This window comes from Melanotaenia boesemani, chromosome 11 (assembly GCF_017639745.1).
Source record: "Melanotaenia boesemani isolate fMelBoe1 chromosome 11, fMelBoe1.pri, whole genome shotgun sequence".
NCBI lineage: Eukaryota > Metazoa > Chordata > Actinopteri > Atheriniformes > Melanotaeniidae > Melanotaenia > Melanotaenia boesemani.
Window position 1 is genome coordinate 19,297,933 of NC_055692.1, and position 23,698 is coordinate 19,321,630.

Consider the following 23,698-nt stretch of genomic DNA (forward strand, 5'->3'; position numbering starts at 1 on the left):
GGGGTATTAAAACATTATCAGCAATGACATCTGTAAACATATCTCATGAAATGAGACAAAGAGAGATTCAATTCAATTCTTTTAAGTGTGGTGTAAGAAATGTTAGTTTGCGAGAAAACAAACCAGACAGAGGAGATCACAGCCTGTGTTAATTACTGACGATCTGGCTTAGAGTCTGGCAAAAACAACTCCAGTGGCCAGTTTATGTCCTCTTTGAGCCACAAAGGAATGCAGGCCAGCAACAGCCATGTCAGACCTTTTGTAGGACACCCGTGCACCAAACAAACACAGAAACTGGGGCAACATGTTTACCTCAAACTACAAACTTTATTGCATACACAAAGCGGCAAAAAAAAAAAAAAAAAAAAAAAAAAGAAGACAAAACTAGCTTTATGTTTGTTCCCATGACAGTAAAAAAAAAAAGCATTTCAATAAAAAATATTAAGCCTGAATATTTCACACGACCTCATTTTGCGTTTCACCAGGCTCTTTCCATTTGAAATAATTTATGGGCCTGGATGGGCACCATAATATATTATAAATGGGAAAAAATATTCATCACAAAATTGCTCCTTTGTAATAATCAAGTCCTGTTAAAGGGTTTAGTGGAGTGCATGGCTCTGTATAGATTGGGACGGGGGGGTTGGTGGGGGGGCTTGCCCCAGGTTTGTGGGCTGTCTGTGATGAGCCAGCCCTGAGGCCTGCCTGGGCCACCCTCATTGTGCATACAGCATGGTCTAGAAAGCCGAGCTTTATCAGCAAATACCCCGAGTCAGCACAAGCAGCGGGGTGGTTATGCGTTGCGACTGGCACACCAGCCGATATTGTCATATGCGATTAGGCCTGTGCTCATGAGCCTGTGAACTCATTCCTATGGCATCAAAGTCAAGCCCTTCTTCTACTTCTCTCCATTTATTTCCTTGCCCCTCTGCCGCCCTCTCTTCCATCTCCTAGTTGTTCCTCTTTACATTCAGATCTGCCAATTCACAATGCACCCTGAGTGAACTTTGTTAAAAACTCTGTTCTGCTGAAAACAGATACAGAGTGAAAATAAAACAACACGAAAGATTGGTTTGGCTTTCAAAACAAATCTCTGCAGCTTAATTAACTCCATCAAGAGGGGTCAGCCACAAGTTACAGCTAGTCAGTGCAACAAAGAAGCTGCTGGTGCCAGTTGTTTTGTCTCAGCACACTCCTCCAGATGACAAGGCTGATACACAGGATCAGAGCAGGGCTCACAGACGAAAGACAGACAAACTGTGGGGTCAGTTATGGGGAAACATCAGGAAGAGGAAACAGAGATTAAACCATTCAGGGAGGAGGCAAAGTCAAGGGGGGGGGGGGGGGGGGGGCGGAGCTGAAAGACTTATGTCAGGCCTTCTCTGTCCTGTCTTTAAAAGAATATGCCATGCTGTGATACTATTTTCTCAAAGGAGATGCATGTAGTGCCAAGAGCCAGCAGCGTTCACAGCCATGCACAAACTCAAATGGACACGACAACAACACAAACACACACACAGGTTTGGAGTAAAAGACCCCAGAGGTAGAGATAGCAAGTGCATACAGAGATAAGAAAGGGAACCAGTGCAGAGAAAAGAGGTGGAGGAAAAAGGGGGGAGAGTGGGAGCGTAGAGGGGAGGCTGGAGGCGCCTGGGCAGGCCTGTCAGACCGGAGGAAGGGCTGCTGCGCAGGCCTGCAGGTAAATGGAAGAAGAAAGGCGCCTGCAGGCTGCCTGAGGCAAGCCTGGGCCCTTCTGTTCTATCATTTAGAAGACAAGTCCTCCACTGATTCCCAATTAATATTTAACACTGCACAGACAACAAGGCACTCCACTGCAGAACACATGCCAACGAGAGGAGGAGAGAAGATGAGAGAAGAAAAGATATGAAGAGGAACTTGGGATACATAAGTGGATACATTTTTAGTAAGATAAGACTATATTTGAAACCATTTAGTGTCAGTTAGGGTTTAGAAGAATAAATTTTATCTTTAACTACTGCTTGAAGTCTGTGTGTTAATGGGACAGTGCTGACAGCTGACTGTATATTTTAAGCTTTCTAGTTTCTGTAATTCAGAAATCTTCTGTGGTAACACCAAATATAACACTTATTGTAATTTCACACGGTTGTGTTCATGTTTCTGTTTCCATAAACCAAAGATGAAAACTACTACACAAATTAGACACTTGATACTTCATGAAGGAGGTTACAGATTTAGGTCTGTCTTTGCAGATTTTCATTTAGCTGGACTCCATGCAAACTCATGCAGGAACGGTCTCAGAGTATTTAGCCAGAGGTCAGATTAAGACACACTCTTAACGTAAAACCAGTTTCTATAATGTAAAATGATTATGCCTGTGCATTTAAAGGTGTTCCTTAGTAAGAATATAGCTGAAGAGGAAACCACAAAAACTGTAGTTAAATGTCCCACAGCAGCTATATGAGAGCATTGTGCTGTGGTCAGTTTGCACTCCCATACTTCCTTTGTCTCAGTCTCCCTACTATTAGAGCAAACTGAAAAACCAAAGCAAGGGTTGGCTTTAAGAGTTCATGACCAGTGTGGATCAAATCTTAATTTTACTTAAATTCAGTTTGTTCACATGTAATTATTTGTGCATATTTTTTTTTCTTAGTCTCATTTTCATTTTTTTTGAGAAGACTTCTTAAAAAGTCATCATGCTCACATAAGCTGATGGTTCTGTAAGCCCAGAAAAAGCTGGGGCAATATGAAAAATGTAAGTAATTAAACACAGTTAAGATTTTTACCTTTGCTTTGACTTGTATAGATATTTACATATTTTTCCCTCATTAATGCACATTGTTGAAATGATTTAAGGATTCTGGAGGACTTTCTATGTGTTACGGGCAAGGACGCAAGTTAGATATCCATGATCTAAGACCTTCACTAAATCAAGAACCACCATTTATGAATAGCTGGTATAACCACATGGACATGAGATTACTTTGGGAAACTTTGTCAAGCTCTACAATACAGTTTCATTAACAAATGCTGCGTAAAACGTTACTGTGTGAAAAAGAAGCCTTATGTTAACCATGTCAGAGGAAGCTTTGATTTCTCTGGGCTCAAACGTATCTAAGATGGACAATCAAATCCAACTTTATTTATAAAACACTTTAAAACAACCACAGTGGACCAAAGTGCAATACAGAATGATAAATGCACAGTGAATAAAACTGATCAAAGAATTAGGAAACAATAAAATCCAATAAATAAAAATACACACACACACATGTATATGATGAAGTATGAAGATGTGTATGGATGAAGGAGGTGGTGCACGACAGTGGAGGAATTTAAAGACAAAATTATTTTAAACTGGATTATAAAATGAACAGGCAGCCAATGGAGTGACGCTAAAACTGGAGAAATGTGTTCATGTTTATGTGTGCCAGTTAAAAGACGTGCAACAGCATTTTGTACCATCTGAAGACAAGTGATGGAAAACCCACTAACACCTAATACAATCTATTACAGTACTCCAGCTGAGTTTTGATGAAGGTGTGGATTACGGTATGAAAATGCTGCTTCAGAATGATTGGCTCCACTTTGGATAGCTACCTTAAGTGAAAAAAGCTTGAGTTATGATGCCTTTAATGTAATTTTTGATGACTGGTTTGGTGTACTGAGCCAAATAAAGCAGATCAATTGGGGGGGACCCAGTCGTACCACCAAAAACCATAACCTTAGTTTAATCTTCATTAAATTTAAAAAGTTACAAGCCATCTTTGTATCATGGAAACATTGAAGCAGTGGACTGACAGAAAGGGTTGGGACACAGTGGAAATGTGTTTTGTGGTCTGATCTATCAATATTCAGAATCTTTTTCTTTTCTTTTCTTTTTTTTTTTTTGTTGAAAAAACAGATGTTAGGTGCCCTAGACCTGACAAAAAGGACCATCCAGAGATTTATTTGAACATCCTTTCTGTGGATGTCCATGTATTTTTCAGCAAGACAATGCAATCCATATTCTACACACGTTAAAAGCATGGCGAACCATTTTGAGAATACTTGGACTTGCCTGACTGCAGTCCTTTTGAAAAAAAAAGAGGGCAAAGATGATGACCTCATACAGTTTCACACCTTAAGATGTGTTTGCAGTAAAAATGGTATAAAATACCAGATGAAACACTTAATTTCTTGGTATTCTCCATTCCAAAATACCTTTTAAATGGTAAGAGGTGGAAAAATAATGCAACATTGCTAAATGTTTTACTGTTTTGTTGTTGTGACCTTATTTTCCTTTACAGTTGCTCTCTTTTATATGTATATCAGAATGAAATGAATGAAAAGTGAAAACGGATGCATCTTAAGAAATAAAATAAAGAAAAAATATTAAATAATCCTGAGCTCATACTATCTGGAATTAAATAAGTATTAAAAGTAAATCTAAAAACTGCATTTTTTTTGGATTGTCTTAACTTTTCCTAATTTGGAGTCAAACTAAAACACAAATGGACAAATGTTATAGCAGATGTAATTTAGGGAGAAAAATAGGAACGTTTGTATTTTTTATGTGTACGCTTCTCCTAAAGTCAGCATTGCTGAAATCTTTCTTAGGTTCCAAGCAATCGTGGTTGGTTTGTTTTGTTCTAGCACGAAAACATTAATTATTCTGCCAGAAACATGCAACACCTCCTCAACACCTCTCATAGTCAGACTGGTGGGTTAAGCTCTGTGAGGACACAACTTATGTGTCATTTCCTGTGGGACTGCGAGGGACCGCAGACACTCTCAGTATCCTTGCTCCCCTTCTCCAACCCACCCCCACTCTCTGGCAGGCAAAGACAGAGGGTGGTGAAGCCTTGCACCTGGGATGCCCAAATGCCAGCTCTGAGGTTTTGGAACAAGGAACCTGCCTTTGAACCCAAGTCATGCTGTGACCAAAACTAGAGTAGAGTTCCTCTTCCTCAAGCTCACCTCTAAAGGCAATAAGATTGCTTGGCCCCCTGTGTTCACAGCAGAAGGCAGAGGGCAGAGGGAAGGCATGACTCCACAGGATGCTACCAGCCGGAAATGACTCTCTGTATGCCAGCACGGAGACGCCAGCATGACAGAAGAGACCATGGTATGAACAAGGTAAGATTAATAAAACCAATATCTTATGGTTGTCTCTAAAATAAACTGCAACTCTAATACTCTGGTTTTCACAATATAGAAATCAGATTGAAGTGTGAAGATACAGATACACTCCATGTGGCTATGCAGCAATCCCCCACATGAAATTGTATATGTAGGCATCCTGGCAAAGAATTCTGGATGCCATAGATAGCCGTCAATCACCTTTTATCATGAAAAATACCTCATGACCTCTGCTTCACTGCTACAGAATGTGGAATAATGACAGTCTCAGTGGACCTCCTGTGGAATTCCAAATGGGAGTTAGAAATGAGGTGGTTCAATCAGTGGGAAAAGGTCAAGTGCATGCAGATTTGCTCTCCTTCGCCATCTCCATTCCCCTCCCCTAGTTCCACTATATGCTCCCCACCTCCAGGGTGCTGAGGCAATCAGGGGTTAGGTTGTTATTTCTGCTGCTGCTGGGTACCACATTTAAATATTCAACTGAAAAATGCTGCCCCTCTCCCTCTTTTTTTTTAAATCTTAGATAGCCGTCACTGAAGCGTTGTGCTGCAATTTGATATGACCAGGTAATTCCACTGTTAAGCCTCACAATGTCTGAGACAATAGTAGAGGAGAGGTGGCTGGAGGTCATTACCAGAGCGCATTACCTCTCGATGGGGGCACGACTTAGGAAGAGAAGAAGCTAAAAGCAAAGCAAACTAATGGCTCTGGCAGTTCTGCCTGCAGAGGCACAGGGCTATTAGGAAAACTACAATCCCCTGGTGAACCTCTATGTCATGTCCTAAGGCTGAGTGTGACAAGGCAAGGTTGTCTCTGTCGATCAAGCTGGAGGAGGACTGAACCTGCCCTGACATGGCATGAACCTAGGATATCAGACCCTGTGGGAGTTTTCATCTACACCTGCCTGATTGGCACCCTGGGCCTCCAGGGTGTTGTCACAGAGGGTTATTGCTGCAGGAGTGCTTGTGTATAAATATATGTGGGTACATGTCTCTGCTACATGGCTGATTTAGAGTCCATTTTTTATACACTAGTTGGACTGATTGGATGTTGGATTTAACTCAAAATAAATGCTGTTGTCTATGCCTGACTTTACTACAGCTGAATTAATCGAAATATGCAATAGAACATTTTTAACTGGGGTAATATTATATTGGAACCAAAAAAAAAAAAAAAATCTTGCTTGTGCTTGGGGTCAGCAAGACAAAGGAATGTCCTGATTTGGCCTCAAGTCTGATTCAATCATAGGACAAATATGGGGAGCAAACATGAGATGTGTGGTTAACAAGAGCAGTACCTACAGCAAGCCTGGATAACATGTACACACACAATGTGACAGTTGCTTTCTTAGAAAATGTCATCCTGGCACAAATACAGCTGCTAGGAATTAAAGAAATGAAAACTTTCTGAAATTTAAAAAGATATTCAAAAAAATAACCAGGCAGAAATGTCTCCATTGACCAGTCAAGTGACAGATTCTGGACCTCTTATTCTTTAGCTGACATGTGGCGGAGTAATTGCTGTCTGGGCCCAAGAAGAAGGCAGAGTAGAGGTGGGGGCTGCTGGGCCTCCTGTCCAGCCACCTCAGTGTTACTCATCACTGGGCTGGTGTGCCTTTTTTCCCCTGCAGGAGCACAGCTTTAAGGTTCACCTCTGTTTCCTGGACCTTCGGATCAACAACAGAGGATGATGATCAAGGGAGGGGATGGGTAAAGAGAGAGGTCACCACTAGCTGAGGGTGGCTGGGGTCAGTGGCATCCATTCACCCCCTTTCCCTGCAGGGCCTTTCTCTCCCATCTGTCTGGATGGGTGCCCTCTCTGAGGCACAACACGATGAGAGGCCCTGGCTCTGCTGCCGTCTCTGTCTTTCATGTCTCCATCTAGGGCAGTGGTAGAGAGACGTGGAGAGGAGGATGAAGGAGGGGGCAAACTACAAATGTCACCCACATGGGGGGATTTAATTAAAAATGACAGGGGCTGGCACTGGAGAGAGTAGCCACATATGCGTGGAATTTGGGTGCAGTGAAACCAAGTGCCTATGATTTATAATTCAAGTAATGCTCTGCACTCCTTTTAATTCTACGGCCAAAGAAAAAAATATCAAAAGGCTGCCCCTGTGAGGCTAATCCAATATGATATTTTTAAGGGCAGGCGGTCAATAGCTTTTTGAAAAGCCAGCTTCTCAGTCTCCCCTTCTGCTTCTCTCTCTTCTCCACTTGTCTTTCTTTCTCCATCTCATTCTGGTACTCCCTCCTTTCTCTCCCCTGCACTTCAGTACCTCACCCCACCCTCCCAAGCCCCAACACAGAGCGAGCAGTGATAATGGAAACATCCCGCTCTCCGCCTCCCGTTTCTCCTGCTAAGCTCTGTGCGCTCGAGGGAAATTGATTGTCTGGCTAGCCGATCTGAGCGCTTCCAGCTGATGGTAGAGCCAGTTAAGTCCTTTTTTATTGAGGGTATGAGGGATTTTTAATGGGAGTCGCATCAATGAACTGTGCAGCCACTCAGCATCTGCATGCAGGGTTTATTTCTAAAACCCTTCTTGTCCTCTCATCCCAACTGCGCTGCCACCCCACTTCTCTCTCTCTTTCTCTCTCACACACACATACACACACACACACACACACACACACACGCACACCCCAACAGACAGACACACACACATGCACACACATACACCTAAAGGACAGCAGATGCAAATGGAAAAACCTAACTCTACCTCATTGCCAGGTAACCCCCCTCCAGTGCTTTCACTCACTCTGTCATTTGAGGGCTGATTTCTTCTCTTTGGCCTCCTGTTGAGAGCCCAGGTCACCTTACCCAAAACCTTCTTCCATTTTGGTAAAAAACTGGGCCATGACCAATCAGTCACAGGGACCTGCTCAGCATGGTGACCTGAGTGTGCACACTTCTGTAGCCAGACCCACTGTCTGCTTTTCTGCACACCTTCTGGGCCTGAACGAACAATTGCCTTATTGAGGCCAAGCTTGCACAGTAGTGGAAATCCAACACTTACTCGCCCTCCCTTGCAAGGACAGAAAGGAGACTATTATGTCCAAACATCCTCATTATGAACCTCAAGTCAGTCGTTGTGGTAGTCCTTCAATCAAAGGGTTTAACAGGTGGAGAAGTAGAGGCAGAGAGATGGAGCGTTAGACAGAGAGGGTCTGCAAGAGGGAGGGCAAAGGGAAGACTGGAGACTGTTCTTTTTCTATATTGATTTGAGTCCTAACTCCCACTGGCTGCTCCTCAATAAAGGACCTTGAGAGGAAGTGGGCTAATCCTGTGAAATTGGAAGTGGGGAATCGATTAAGAGGACTGCTGAGGATTTCCTCCATTTCTTTCCCTTTCCCTCCATCCACTCCTCCACTAATTTTATTTTGAACAGCGACCCCCCCTTACACCTCCCCTTCCTTTTTCCTTCACCTCTCTCAAACAGTTCATTAGTGAGCATGGTTGAACCTCTAAATGCTACTCTTTCCAGAGCACATGGAGCTCTTTTTGTCTCTCAAGTTTCTGCTCTCTTGGATACACACCTCCATATGGAACATCCTCGTGGACAAGCAAACACACCTCAGATTTGAGGATGGAGGTAGCACAAATTCACAATGTTTATAGCAACCATTGTAAGAGGCAACTGAAGTGCAGAGGAGTAGCTATTGGCCAGCGATGAGCTGAGTATTCTTTTGCCAATCAGAGCTACTCTTTACAGTGTTTCACTGGACTGTTTATAAACCTGATCAATGTCCCTCTGATGGAGAAGTACAGATACGGTTATTTCCACAAAGCCTCTTTAAGTTAAGGTAAAAACTTAATGATCCCTTTCCATCTGAAGGATTTTTAATCAGCATTAAGATGCTCATGGGTCAGCGATGCAAGCAAAAGCCATTAGAGGGGTGTTCAATAAGGAAGAGAAAACATTCTTCCACCTGCTAGAAAAAGCTGAAACAACGTTAAGGAGAAATTCACCTTTTTGACTGCTCTAGCATGTTCTAATTCCAAACTGGTTAGAGGTGGTTTTGTAAATTCTGGCAGTTTCAACCCTGACTCTTCTTTGTCCCTTCACACCATTTTGTGAGAGGACAGAGGTTGGTGCTCAGTGAGCAAACACAGCAGCAGCCACGCTTTACATGCGGCCGGCATGGCTAGGGCCAGACACTGTAAATGTTTACAGACCCTCAGGGTCAGTTAAGGCCAGTGAGGCACGTTAAACACTGTCTGTTGAGCCCTGTTGCCACGACTGCACGATCAGCACAGTTAAACAGCCTCCCTCACAATGAGTAGCTAAACAACATGGCAATCCAAGGTCTAAGTGCAAAGTGAATTAAACTGTTTAGAATTCCACAGAGTAGTGAGGGAACACAGTGACAACAATAGAAACTGGAAAGTCTATTTTTCTTCACCTCGAACTTAGGGTTAACCACTATTTCCATCATTCACAGTGAGCAATAGATTAAATACAAATGACAAACAAAGGCCTTTCTCATTCCTTAGCTTTAGGAAAGCTGAACTCCTGACCCCTCCATTGCTCCCTCAGGTTGTAAACTTACATTTCCGTCCTAGGGCTTGCGGTGGCTCCAGGGTCTTGCTGGCACACACCGGGTGCTGGGGTTGAGGGTTCTGCCTCCTCTGCAGACAGGCCAGCATGGCGAGGTGGGCACAGTACTACAGCCGGGGGACTTCTAAGGCCAACCTGCAACAGAAAAAGAGGAATAAAAAGAAGAATGCAAAAGTGAGCTGATCTGAGGTCAAAGCTCCGTGGCTGTGTCTGGCAAGGGGACTGGCTGTGGGCTGGATGGACTGGGTTTCTCACCAGGGATTTAATTGGAAAAGCATGCCTACAGCTGTCTGCCTCTCAGCTCTGTGTGCTGAATGACAACACACACCTGCACTCGGGCAGCACGGTTGACATGGGTTCAGAGCACAGTCCAGGCCAGTCACTCTGCAGCTTCAAACAGCACATCCACACAGCCATTCAACCACATCTCCTGTCTGTGAAACCATCCTCAAAACATCCTCACACAAAAAAGTAGCAACACGCCTGCACACTGAGACACATTCTTTCCAGGGCAGTGTGTATGTGGTGATTGATGGCGTTATCTATGGACAGAAGAAAAAAATGGTAATGCTGAGAAAACAGCAGTCTGTCTGCTACAACTTAACATGCAACAGCTCTGGGGGACTGTCAGAAAAGGCCTGGGGGCCTAAGCGGCGTCTGGATGTATGTGTAGCTGTGTGTTGAGCCGTATGGTTGTATGTAAGTGTGTATGTGAGCAAATGCAATAGATTGGGAGGGGGAGACTGCCAACCGTACATCAGGGCTAGTGACGGCACTAATCAATCTCCCTCTAGGCTATAAATCTCCAGCTCTACACTCCCCCCCTAAGCCACCTTCACTCAGGAACAGGGAGGCTGTTGCTGCTAGTTTCTTCTCAAAATGCTCATCACAGTTCCAGTGGAAACACAGGATACAGTTATTTATAAATATATATAAAGGAAACCCATAGCTCCCTCAATAAGAACCCTCAACAATCAAATAGCATAGAGGGTATCATTCATCAGAAGCATAGTGGTGTCACATAACACAATGATGACTGATTACAAAGTCTTCTATTTGGATTATGAGCCAGATGAGAACAGCTGAAGCAACAATTTAGATCCAGAAAGTGTTGTTTTTTTATTATAAAGATTGAGATTCAAGCTTCTGTTGTTTACTCAGCGCATATTGCTGAATCCTCTCACTGTACTGAATACTACAGAAGCACAGGGTCACCTACAATGGATAAATGTTGCATCTACAAAGACAGTTGTGCCCTTTATCTTAGCTCTGTCCAAAATGCATCAAAATGAAACACTATTGTTTCCATCTGGGCTGGTCTCCTCCCATATTAAAACAAAGAACAGAGGCAAATATTTCATCTATGCTGTCAGCGGCATCGTCTCCTGCCATGATGCGTGGCAGATTATTGAAAAATGATTTCTCATGCGCCTGTCACGGGGTAGTCCTCTGTTATTTATTTTCTCAGTGAATCACTAAATGAACATTTAGCCACCTGCCATCAGTCCATTACTTAGTTTTATAGATTATCATTTTAATATGAAAGAAGCAATTACAATGATTACAAGATAAATTAATGGCAGTGCATAAAGCTCTGGTTGTTGCTCTTACTCATTTAAGGAAAAGGGCAAAATATAGCCCACCGCTAAAAATCATCAAAACATTATACCAGTTATTGAAGCATTTAGTCAAAACAACCTTTATAAATCACCCTGTATACTTGTGCCACTTGACCACGGTGGGAAAACACAATTAAGTCATATGAAACAGCACAAAAAATATCAGGATTTAATGTTAAGTAACTGAATTTACTTCTACTTCATTTGACCTTAAAACATGCTCTGAAAAAATTAGAACACATCCTACGATTTAAGAAATTCAGTTAAAATACTGAGAAAAATCTTCCAGTCAGTTGACCAAAAAAAGTCAGAAAAGTGTAGACAGCGCTGTGGTTGGAAGTGAATTTTCCTTACACAGATTCTACTTTTTAAACCAGAGATTAGATTAGCGGATCTAAATTTAGTGCCAGTATTCAGCTGGTCTTATGATCAGTGGATTGATAAATGCAGAAAGGAAGCATGATAGACAAGCACATGTTGCTGTCCTATAATTAACACTGAATGACTTTCCTGGGTTGAATAAAGATCAGGAGCAGGTGTTGCAAAAATGCATCTATCCTGCTAACAATTCAGCCTTTCACCCATGAAAAGCCTTTTTTTTTCATAAAACCGTTTTCTCAAGACATTACATTTGACCTCAGACCCTGAGGCTTGTACAATGCACTTAACACTCTAAGTCATGTGTATTTTTAAAGCCTACTATGAGCAGCACAAAACAACACTTTTAGCACAAACCTGACAGTGAGAAAAGCACTAAAAATGCATCACCCTGATAGATATGAGAAAATTAAATCTGCACAGCTAACCCTCTCTCTGTCACACACACACACTAGCTTACACACACACAAACACACATTGCAGATGGAAGAGAGGGACCACTCTATGTCTCGCCAGGTGCTTGAGCAAAAAAAAAAAAAAAAAAAATAAAGAAAAAGGTCGCTTGCAGTGCCATTTCCTCTCACACACAGACAGGCCTGGCCCAAACACACTGGCACTTTGAGCTCATTACTGACTATTCACATAATCCTTTCTCTGTGTTCTCTCTGTGAGGATACTAATTTCACAACGAGCCCATCCTCACAGTCCATTTGTTCAAAGATAGTGGATGAGAGAGGGAAAGTGGGCACGTGGTGTTGATTGATACTAAAAGCTAGTCTTAACAGGGGATGCCGCCACAGTTTTCTCTCTGAAATGAAAGACAATCGTGTAACTACCCTCCATTTTTCTCCATTTGGTGCTCACCAAATGTATTCAGAGGCATTATACTTTGCTGAAAGAGACAGGCTTTTTTTCAATTCAATTTCAGGAACCAATTTTCTCTTATTATTGCCTTTAAGAGCAAGGCACAAGGAGCAAGTCTTCAGCTTGTTTGTCATGCCCCCTTTTCCCTCATCTTCTCCTATTAGGTTATTGTGCTACTTAGCCAATGTCTATCAGTGACAGGAAATTATCTCAGAAACCAAAAGCCTGTGACCCATCACCCAGCTGCCCTGAAAAAGCCTGTTTCACTGAGGTCAATCTCTGTAAAGGTGCAAGAGCATGTGTGTGTGTGTGTGGACACTCACTGCCCTACATGCTGCTCAAAACACCACCTGCACTTCACTCACTCATCAAATCCACTCACACATCTCCTATTACACCAGTGCAGGGATATCTCAAAAGCCAGGATGTCTATCGGCGCTTTTCCGTTCTGCTAACGCTGCTGCAGGGTTTGCAATGGGGGCGGAAGATCAGTCCCATGAGATGAGGGAATAAGCCGGAATCAAGAGGCGGTGGGCTTGGCAGAGGGCTATTTCTTAGTTAAAAGGTTCTTAAACTGCAGAGGAGATCAGAGGAGATGGCTCCCCTCACCAAAGCTGTCTGCTCAGATAAGCATCCTGCCAAGTGTGGGGTGTAACAGGGTGGTCATGGGTGAATAAACGGAGTATGTGTTGAGCCACACATGTTTCAGGTGAAAGACAGACTGAAGAAGCTGATAGGCAGGGCTGGCTATTAAACCTCAATACCTTTGGTAGATGGCAAAAGGGTGTGAAGACATACAAAAAAGAAAAAAGGATAAAACGTTTGTTCATTCATACCTTCTTGGCTTATCAGATTTTATTTAATCTCTATTTTTTTTCAGTTGTCTATAGTATTTTGCAAATATAAATATTAATCACACTGTGTCTAAAGCTGTATTAGTAAACTTTGGCTTAAATTGTCAAATAAAAACTAGGATTTCTTGGAAAAACTCACCTGCATTCATATTGATCAATCTGCATCCAACATTGGTGTGATCTACAGAATCCCAGATGTACAGTGAGAAGAAAGCTTAGGTATGGAGATTAATATGGTAAGGAGGCATGCTTTGTTGCTAATTTATACACTATTTTTTTTATACCAAAAATCCTTTTTTCTTTTTTTTCTTTGAATTCATGGGAACCCAGAGGTCCCTCAGTGATACTATACATTCAAATCACTGCTCCTAGGATGAGCACCAGTAGGAAGGCTGGTATTTGATTATCCTATAGACTGTAGTAGACATAATCCTACATTTCAGAAAAAAAAGAAAAGAAAACAGAAAAGAAGGAAACAAGCATACACTTTTTGACTGGGCCACAAAAACCAGCATTACATTATACTAGCTAGCTTGAAGACTGGTAAAATGAATCTGTGGGTTTGCTACTGTCAATTGTGGAGCAAAAGTTTGGTTCTAAATGTGTTTCTGTAACTTATGTTGAAGCTGCATTAAACCTTGCAGCCCTCACTGCAGCACATGCTCAAAAATTTGTGTGTCCACAACAGTGTCATGTTTCCACTATTGTCCATCAGAGCTGGAGTCAATAAATACCCACGACTGCTGCAGTCATTTGACCCCAGAATCTATGCAAATTGATGCCTTGCCCACTGAAGACAAAAGTTAGATGCAAGTATGTGTTGGATCATTTCAGGTGTGTAATACAGTAGCATTCAAGTCCTTGTCAGATTGTTTACTTAATATAAACAAAGAATCTGTGGGCAGACATAAGGTTCTATTGTGATCCAAAGTTTTAGTGAATCAAGTATCAGTGTCCTCACCCTCCCTTGACAGATTTTAAAGCTAGATCAATAACAAGTATTGTATTAATATTATGAAATGAGTGATAAGTTAAAAAATCCTCTGTTTTCTTTACAGAAAATCAAAATCAGTCTTAAACAGTCTAAGTCTAAATGTCTTCTGTGAAACTTCCTTTTAAAATGTCAGAACCCTAGCAGACAACCTACATAATGTGCGGGGGCGGGGCTTCATCCTAATTGAATGGTGACCCTGCCGTCTCACTATGGGACACCCCATGCAGTGCTTTTAACAAGCTGCTGTGTCTCCCCTCTTAATAAGCCCAAACAAGTTAATCCAATCGACACACTCAAACCCTTTCTTTTTCTTTAACAAGGCACTGCCTCTACCCCGTTAATCCCTGGCTCCCCCTTCTCCGTCACCATACCGTCACATGAATGGAGGAAGAGTGAAAGGCTCCATTAGGAAGGACTAGCAGTGAACCCCTTTCGGCTCAGCACTTTCCACACACCAGCACTAAATAATTTGCACTCATACTGTATATTCAAAACACCCACATACTAATGCTCACGTGTGCCTGACATAAAACTGCTCTATTTGGATGTGGCACACAATGAGAGAGTTATGTTCTCCGACCCTGATCCACATACAAGCACACAAGCAACAAAACCACACACAAACAAAAATTCTGAGGGGACGTTTGCCGACAGGCACGCACTCTGGGACATAAAAAAGGCATTGTTAACAAACCCTCCCAGTTCCACAAACAAGAGCCACTGATTCCCTAACAATATAAGCCCCTGGATGCACTCACCCACCAGCTCTGCACAATCTCACACCAGCACAATAAATAACCTGCACAACAAAAGGCCATTGTGTGTAAAAGCCCACAGTTTGGGCATTATTGCTATGATATACAGTGTTGGAATAACATATTGGCAGCTGAGACTTATATATGTGATGTAGCATGTCACTGTTATTGGAGCTTATACAGCCCTGTATTCTGAGCAGTCATATTTATAAAAGGTTTCTCTGCAGATGAAGGGCATCTTGGCAAAAACACTCAGCTGCTAGCTTTCCATATTCCAGTCAGCTTCAATAGCTTCACCCATGGGATGAAGGGTGAGGAATGTCAGGCAGTCCAAAAGCAGTGAGTCGTCCGTCATCTCTAATCAAAACACGCTTGCCTAGACTAATGTCAACCCTGTAATAGCAATGAGGACTAATTGACTTCACAGCCAACCACTGCTTCTTTGAGCAGCACTGAGTTACATTAATGCTGAAAAAAAAGAAATCACAAAGCAATGAGTACTTGAGGCTCAAGATTTTGAAAATGCAAAAGGCTGCAATTCAGATTCTCTGAAATTTAGACTAATAGAATTAGATCTGTGATTTTGAGTCTGTATTTGAACTAGATTCAGGTTGATGTGTAATATTTAGTAGGATTAGCACTGTCGGTAAAGTGTCTGCTCTGTATCCGAGCTGCAATGTGAAAGTAAACCTTAAAAGGAACTAGAAGAGTCTGTCAGTGCATGTCCCAGCTCCAGACAGCTCCATTAATCCCCCAAAATTTGACAGACCCCAGCCTACAGGTGGCTACTGTTAGGACTGGGTCATGTGCTCCAGTTTAGTGTCATCTGTGATGAGAGAGAGTGACTCACAGGGTCCTGCTCACTCGTTAAACCTGCGCCAGATGCCACAATTCATACTGTAACAACTTTGACTAAACTTTAAAGCACGGCCGTTCAAGCTAGTGAGGAAAACAATGCATGAACTACTGCAGTACTAGGAAGCAATCAGCTAACAGTTCTCTGAAGTATTACAAGTGCAGCTTCCTGTCAAAATTAGCTAAACATTAGTTATATAAATCTTTAGAAACTTTTTCAAAGCCTACACTATTTGTGGACAAGTACTGGGGTTACAGTAAGCTAAGCCTGATCAGCCTAACCTTCACATCGGTCAATCACATGTGACATTTACATAAAGCCCCAGTGGATTACTTGAAAGTGTAACAATATTGCTGACTGAGTCTGTCATGTTGCCTTTTCAGCAGTATAACTATCTACAGTATAACAGATGCTAGAAAAACTGCCCACTTTTATATAGCTGATTGTCATTCAAATGTTTATGCATTATGCTATAAAACAAACAACGCACACAAGATAAACTTAAAATGAAAGAAGCTTTGAAAAGCAAAAACTCTAGCATTAGTTTAGACAAGGAAGTAATTTAGATGAATAAATTATCTGTACCATAAACATACAAACAAACAAAAAGACTGGCTCACTAGAGTCCACATTTTCAGCATAGTGCTATTAAGGTGTTCTTACAACATGACTGAGTCTCTGCCCTCCTGTTCATGGCAGCGAAGGATATTGAGCAATGAGTGTGTGGCTTGAGATTGTCAGGCAAACCACCGGGGAAACACATCCTCCTATCCTTTTATTGCTGCCTTTGTTGTATTGTTTTACAGAATAGCTGCATCAATCGCCATCTAAACCCTGTGAACCAACGGAACAAATATGGAGTTCATATCGAGCTGCTGATTAGCAACACACCAGAACACTGTTGAACACATTGCAACTATAAAACTTCACATCGCTCTTAAAAAAAATCAAAATGAGCCTTTTTATATGATTTTTGCTGCAGATTCAGACACACTAGGAAGGACCTTAAACATAAATCATCAGCCCTTAGCACTAATTTCACCCAGATGTGAGAAACAAGCTGTGCTTTCTGGTTTTCATGCTGGAGTATATATATTTTTTCTGTAAACCTTATTACACACCATTTGTAAAGCACTGTTGATATTGCAAAATTTCTTATCCCAATGTGACACAATTCTTTATTGTCCCAGACAGGTCCATTCATGGCTTAACACTACAACAATGAAACAACGGTCCCCCCCCCCACTCCTACCCACCCCGTGGTTGTTAGCTTGAATATTCAAACAGTGTTCATTGTCTTTTTTGTGTGTTTTGTTCATTGTTTGTTGTGCTGTCATTTCTCAGCTTGGCTCCTGAACTTCAAAGAAAAGCTTATGTCAATTTATGATGAAATGGAGTGAGGCGAGAAAAAAAAACTGAAAACAAAACAAAAAACAAAAAAAAAACAAGAGAAGAAACCTTTGCGCAAAATGCTCCTGCTTATTAATAGGTGTTCAGTAAATCAATGGAATATAATTAAATTCAAACAATGCAATTTCTTTCTTTCACTTTCACAGGCTGAGTTCAAACATCGCTTTCTGCAGAACCTAAGGTGACCCCAATTCCCTTGGTCTAAACGACAACTTCACCGTCATTCACTGGAGGGTGTCACAGATCCAATATTCAGTCATGCATAACATTAGTGTGTTGTGAAGCCCACAAGGCAATCAAATAGTGCACCGTTGAAATGTTGACACTGATCTCATTTGATATATCTCAAGTGTGACCAAGCCATTTTTGCTCTGCTGGATATTAAGGACTAAAAAAGAGAGGATGACATATGTGCTCGCAGTTAAGCTCGCTGGAAATGTTTGCAGACATTGTCCCCAACATGTTTTCTCCTTACTGCCGTTTCTGTCACTGAAACTCCGCAGTCCTTCCCCTTACTCCAGCTGTTGTCATACTTCTCCCTGTAGAAGTTGGCCTGGACCATGCCAACAAAGAAAATCCAGTTGGACAGAGTGGGAGGTAAGCCTGTGGTTGGTAATCACCTGCTGGCTAAAAGCACAGATGGCACAAACATCAGCAAATGTTTGTGGAGCAATGATCCAGGAAGACTTTCTGACAGGCAGACAGACAAATACAGAAACCCGAGAAACCCACAGCTGGTTGAAAAATTCCCACATGCAGATTTGATGAAGAAAACCAGGAACACATAAAACGAAAAGTTACAGGCAAAGTGTAGATTTCAGGGCTCAAGGAGTCCCAAAAGAAGCTGTTATAAATTCAAATGGTAAATGCTCGTAGATGGTCAGTGAGCTTGACCATCTATGAGAGAATTAAGCAGTAAGGTCATGGGGGAAATCACAGCATCTGTGCAGACTGATTATCTCCTTCTTCTCAAGGATTTTTTTATACATTTCATTGCTTCTGTGATTCTTTTTTTGGTAAACCAAAAACTTGCTTTTTGCTCCAGGTTTCAAAGCCCATCCTCAAAGAGACCAAGGCTGTTTTTGCATCTGTTTAGATTTATTCTTGAGGTACTACTCTGACAAACTGGAGGCAGTTTAACAATAGCTTACATGCAGCTATCACTAAAATCAGGTGGGAAGTCTGTTAGCATTTGTTCTATGGGAAAAGCTTGACAGAATAATTTATTTCATTTTTATTTCTGGCAGAGATTTTTTTAAATGATATTCAAGGCATCAAACATATTCGAGTAAAAGGGCCTCAGAGACATATCTCTTCTTGAAGACTTCCCGGCAGATGAGCTGTGTGTTACTGCTTGGTGCCTTGGTTTGTCCTTCACAAGAGACAGGTAACACTGCCAAGACCCAGTAATTAGTGCAGATGGAGACCGTAATACTCTCTTCCCCTCCCTGCAGAAATGCCAAGGGAGGCAATCTATAAATTCCTGCATATTAATGCAATTTAAAACCACTCCAGACACCTTGCTGGAGGCAGGTGATAAAAAGGTGAAAGGCAGGCTACCGGGCACACAGCTGCCGATATGTCGTTGACATCAGCCCTGTCTCAGCAACTTTTTGACCCCCAACACACACCAAAATAACTTCATAATCTGTCTCTTTTCTTGGGAAATGCTGTTTAAATCCTGACCTTAGGCCTTACAACTGGGTCTCTATCAATAATTAAATGGTAATCTAAAAACCCATTTTAGTTGGGTCATCTTTCTGCGCCATTGTCCCCGCTTCTCTTCCTCCTCCATCTATTTTTTCCTCTTTCGGTAAGATCTAGTTAGAGATTCCATTAGCATGAGAAAGCAGGCTGGTAATTGTCTTCACCCTACTGAGTGATCCCTGGATAGAGGATTAGGCAGAGAGAAAGCCTTATTTCAACTCTGAGCGCAGATGCTGCCCATAGCTACCCTATCCAGATTAGATTAGACTGCAGAGGGATGAGACCAACTGGTAACTTAGAGCAACATTAAACATAAATCTTCGACAAGGAGGTTAAAACCAAAACTTTTTGCTCACCTCTCAGCATCAGTGGTTACCCTCTCTTACTTTCCATTTACTTTCCCCCATTTTTCTTTTTAATCTAATAAAAATGATTTTTTGTTCAAAATTACAGAATGGAGGAAGGCAGCTTATAGTTTCTCCTTCTCTGGTATACACAGAGTATTTAGAGCTGAATCTCCCTAAATCATCCCCCTGGGCCACCCTGTCCATCACTAATCTGCTTGCTACCGCCCACTCATAAGGAGGTGTCACATTTCTGGCACTCCTCCATAGGATAAGCACTTCAAACACCAGAGCTTCTCCACTTGACCTTTCCATGGAGATGATTGATTAAGCCTATTGGATTTATTCCATAAACAGGCAACCATTACATCAAAAAGGCAAGGAATTTACCTCTGAGGCAGAACTTTAAATCCATATAAGCTTCACAAGGATTCCAATTTTTATTGCCTTTTTAAATCCACATTTTGCACCACATTAATAACCACAGAGCTTTCTCTGAGTCTGTTATGATATGTGAGTCGCTGCAGTTCTCTACCTGCGATAACTGAAGCAAAGCACACACAGAAGTTAAAATCAGTTATCTGTACCCTTTAAAAGCAGTGATGCAGAAAAACGGTTAAGCTCCTGAAAGGCTAAACAGTGCAAATAAGGTGGCTTTGTTAAAGATAGCACACATACTGTGGAAATTCAGACCTGTTCAGGAAGCTCTGTGGGGTAAACCGAGGAGTAGTGAGGCCAGTAAAAGGTTTGCCTCTCGCTTGCAGTATAAGCCATTAAGTTACAACACTGCAGGCTTCCTGTTTTCATGCTTGAACACCTTCTACATGCTTTCAGCAAGGACAAGAAACAATCTCAAGTGAAACAACAGGCAGGAGAAACCCAAGATGACAAAGAGTATTTTAGTGACAGTGCTCTAAACCACAACAAATCGCATGTCACTTCAAAACCCATTTGTGAAAGTTAGAACAGGAAATCCAAGCCCAGTTTCGTTTTACCATTGACGAGGGAGATCTTCCTCTGAGGAGCCTCCTCCTCATGGTTATAGTGGCCAGCAAGCTGTGCTTCAGCTCTGAAGGTCTCATGTTCTATGGTAATCATATCCTATTTAAATAATGAGGCAATACCACCACTCTGACTGCCCATTCCCCTTGCATCCTTGACTGGAGTCTTTGATAGACACTAATTCTAGCTCCATCTATAAAGCTCCTCTCATGCATTTTTAATAGAATCTATTACTTTAGGATTAAATTATAAAAGACTGTCCTCCTTAAATTTTTAATAGTTTGCATAATTGGTATCAGGGCCTGAATGCGAACCATAAAAACCCAGTTTGTACAGGACTGAGCTGCAGAGCAAGTCACACAAAACCACACAGGCAATATGACACTGTCACATTCAAGCACACATCTGCTCACGCTCATGCACGCACATGCGAGCAGGTCTTTATAGCTTAGGTTGGTGTGAACTCTGAATAAAGGAGACAATAAGGTCAGAGACTGTGATAGTTGCTTTTGGCTGCTGAACTCCTGAAAGAGCCTGAGGCAGGAGGAGTCACTTGATGGAAACAGGAGACATGAACCAGGTGTCCACAGACACCTGCTACCTCTGATGTCAACTACAAGCACAAGCCACCAGGGCAAACAGCAAAAATTACTTAGCTGGTTTACTGCCTCCTTTTGCCTTGACAGCCATGGATAAATGTGTTCAGTCCACTTAAATAGAAATGTATTTCCCCTTTCTTTTCCCTGTTTAAGGCAGATCAGCCATGAGTTAAATGTCATCTGCACTCTCTCGCTCTCTGCGTCTCTAGCTCAACTCTTTCCAGTAACAGACAGAGCATACAGGAGAGCAAATGTGTCTGAGGCATCTCCTCCAAACTAGAGCCCCCTTAGAAATCTATGCACGTCACCATCCCCCAAATTAGCACCACAGGGACACCTTCCTCACCGCCCCCGCCTGCTGGCGGCAGCTCTTTGGCATATCTGTACCGGGGAAAATATTTCACACTGTATGAATTATTAAGTGCGGGGCCAGTGCTAAGCAGTGTGGAGATAGACCAGTTATTCACAGCTCTATTGGGACGGATGCGTCGGAAACCCGGGCTGCTTGCCTATCAGATCGTTTGTCACGAGCGATAGACAATTTACAATGAGAGAATTTTTCAATTTATTCATTCTGCTGTCACTGCAGTTTTCTACCACCACTCATTCCACTCAACAACCCCCTCCTTCTTCAACTCTGTGTCATCTGCTGAAGGGGCTCTGTGCCCGAACCTGCTTCTCTGTCTCATGCTCACTTTGTGTTTTCTCAGCCTAAGGAGGATGGTGAAGAGGTATAAATGCATGTGCAGAAAACACGATGAGAGCAATCCTGCAACTTTAATCACCTTAACTGATGTAAAGGTATGTTGAGGACATCGCATGACATCTGACATGATCAGGCTCCAGTGATGAAACTGCATCTATGGCTGTTTGATAGAGGACAAAGATTAGGAAACCAGGGATGAAAGTGAATGGTTGGAAATAACAATAAAATAATGGATTTTCCAATACAAAAATGGTTTTAAACAAATTTTTGAGTTAATGAGATTTTTTTTTTCATGGAGGAGGATCCCAGAGGGAGAAATCCTGCTTATTTTCTCTTACAAGAAATATCCAAACATCACCTCCCAAACACACAGACAGAGAACTTTAGTACAAATACATAGCACACTGCAATTTCAACATTAATTACTGAAGGCCAACCAGCTGTCAAAACAGCCAGAAATTTAATTTTTGTTCACCAAAACCCACTGTTAAAAAGACAAACCAGACAGTAGACCTGCGTCAAGAGCTCAAAGCACTGCACCAACACCAGTTCAACCAGACAGAAACTCAAGCTTATCTTTTTCCTTTAAATGCTGAGGATACAAAAGAAAAAGAGAAAGACATTTGTAGTGTTGCAGGTCTAAATATTCAGTGAGAGAAGTTTGACCTGTGAAGCAGCCCAGTGAGTTTCTCTATCTGTAATGTCCTTTAAGCGCCTGACACAGACAGGCTGCACTGAATAGGTCTTGATGTGAAAGGCAGAGATGTAAGATAAATGTCCTCACAGGCAAGGCCTCTGCCCTTTTCCTGATGATACATTCTTATACTCAAAAACTCATTCCCCCTTAACATGCAAGCACACACACAGCCACACAGATACACACACACACACACATGCACGCTTGCAACCACGCAAACATAGTGCCAACAATTCCAGTGAGGGCAGCATTTGTTTGGGGACAAGGTGACCCTGTTGCCTGGGGGCCTGTGAACAAGCACAATGAAGGCCTCTCATCCTGCACACACCCAGCCGGCTGTGGAGGTGGGTGGAGGGTGGGGTGTGAGAGGCATCACAACACCCTTCTAGTGCAGTTTTAAAAACCTATTCATGAAGCCCCCTGAGATAGCTCCTTTCACACCCTGCACAGACGGAGCAAAATCCCTGCTTGTAACCCAGAGTCACGCAGTCAACAGATGGAGCAGCTATTGAGTGAAGGATCGCGCTGGCAGAGGCGGCTCCCCATCCATCCCTGCTGGAAACAATAGGGCAGCAGGTCAAGAGTGCTGTCTCCAGGAGGAGGGGTCAGAAAGGAGGGGCATTCTTTGACATAGTCAAGCTATGTGAGCACTTTGAAACTAGAGGAACTAAGAGAATCTTTTTTAGATGTCAGGCGGAGGGGAGGAGGCTCGTGGCACTCAAGCTGGTTGCTGGGGATCGAAATCAGGTGGAGCGGTGAAGGGGGAGGTTGGTGATGGTGTTGCATGTGAATCTGGGACAGCAGTGGTTGTGTTTAACCTGCAAACAAGCATAAAAACACACCACTGTGCAGACACTTTTACTCATTCAGGGAGAAGACAGCCAAAAATGCACATTTCAAGGACCAACAGTTACTCTCTCAGCTTTGTGCGTAAAGAGCTGCACATAAAAAAGGGGACACTTCCTTGCTAAAAAAAACAAATAAATAAATAAATAAAAAAAGAAGAGAAAAAAAGAGAGAGCCATGCAATGAGACTGTGCAGATATAAAGGAAAGAGAACCTTTAGCTTAGTAAAACAACTGCAATGCCCTCAGGACATTTTTCATTAAATACTTATGTTAAAATTGATGTCAAATATTACAAAATAAGGCTTCTACTCTTTCAGGTTTTTTAACATTAAAAAAAAACTTCAGTTCAATTATTCCCTGCTGTTCAAACTCTTAATATTTCCCACAAGTATCATCTGAAATCAAAA

At 42.1% G+C, this 23,698-nt stretch overlaps 1 protein-coding gene across 1 annotated transcript in view; it reads right to left on the bottom strand.

Annotated features, from left to right (window-relative positions):
* Window positions 1-23,698, bottom strand: part of fam222a (family with sequence similarity 222 member A) — a 47,446-nt gene that overhangs the window by 12,833 nt on the left and 10,915 nt on the right. The window contains exon 2 of the mRNA XM_041999719.1: window positions 9,651-9,793. Coding sequence (XP_041855653.1) covers window positions 9,651-9,747 — 97 coding nt within the window. The 5' untranslated portion in view covers window positions 9,748-9,793. The remainder of the gene's footprint in view (window positions 1-9,650; window positions 9,794-23,698) is intronic.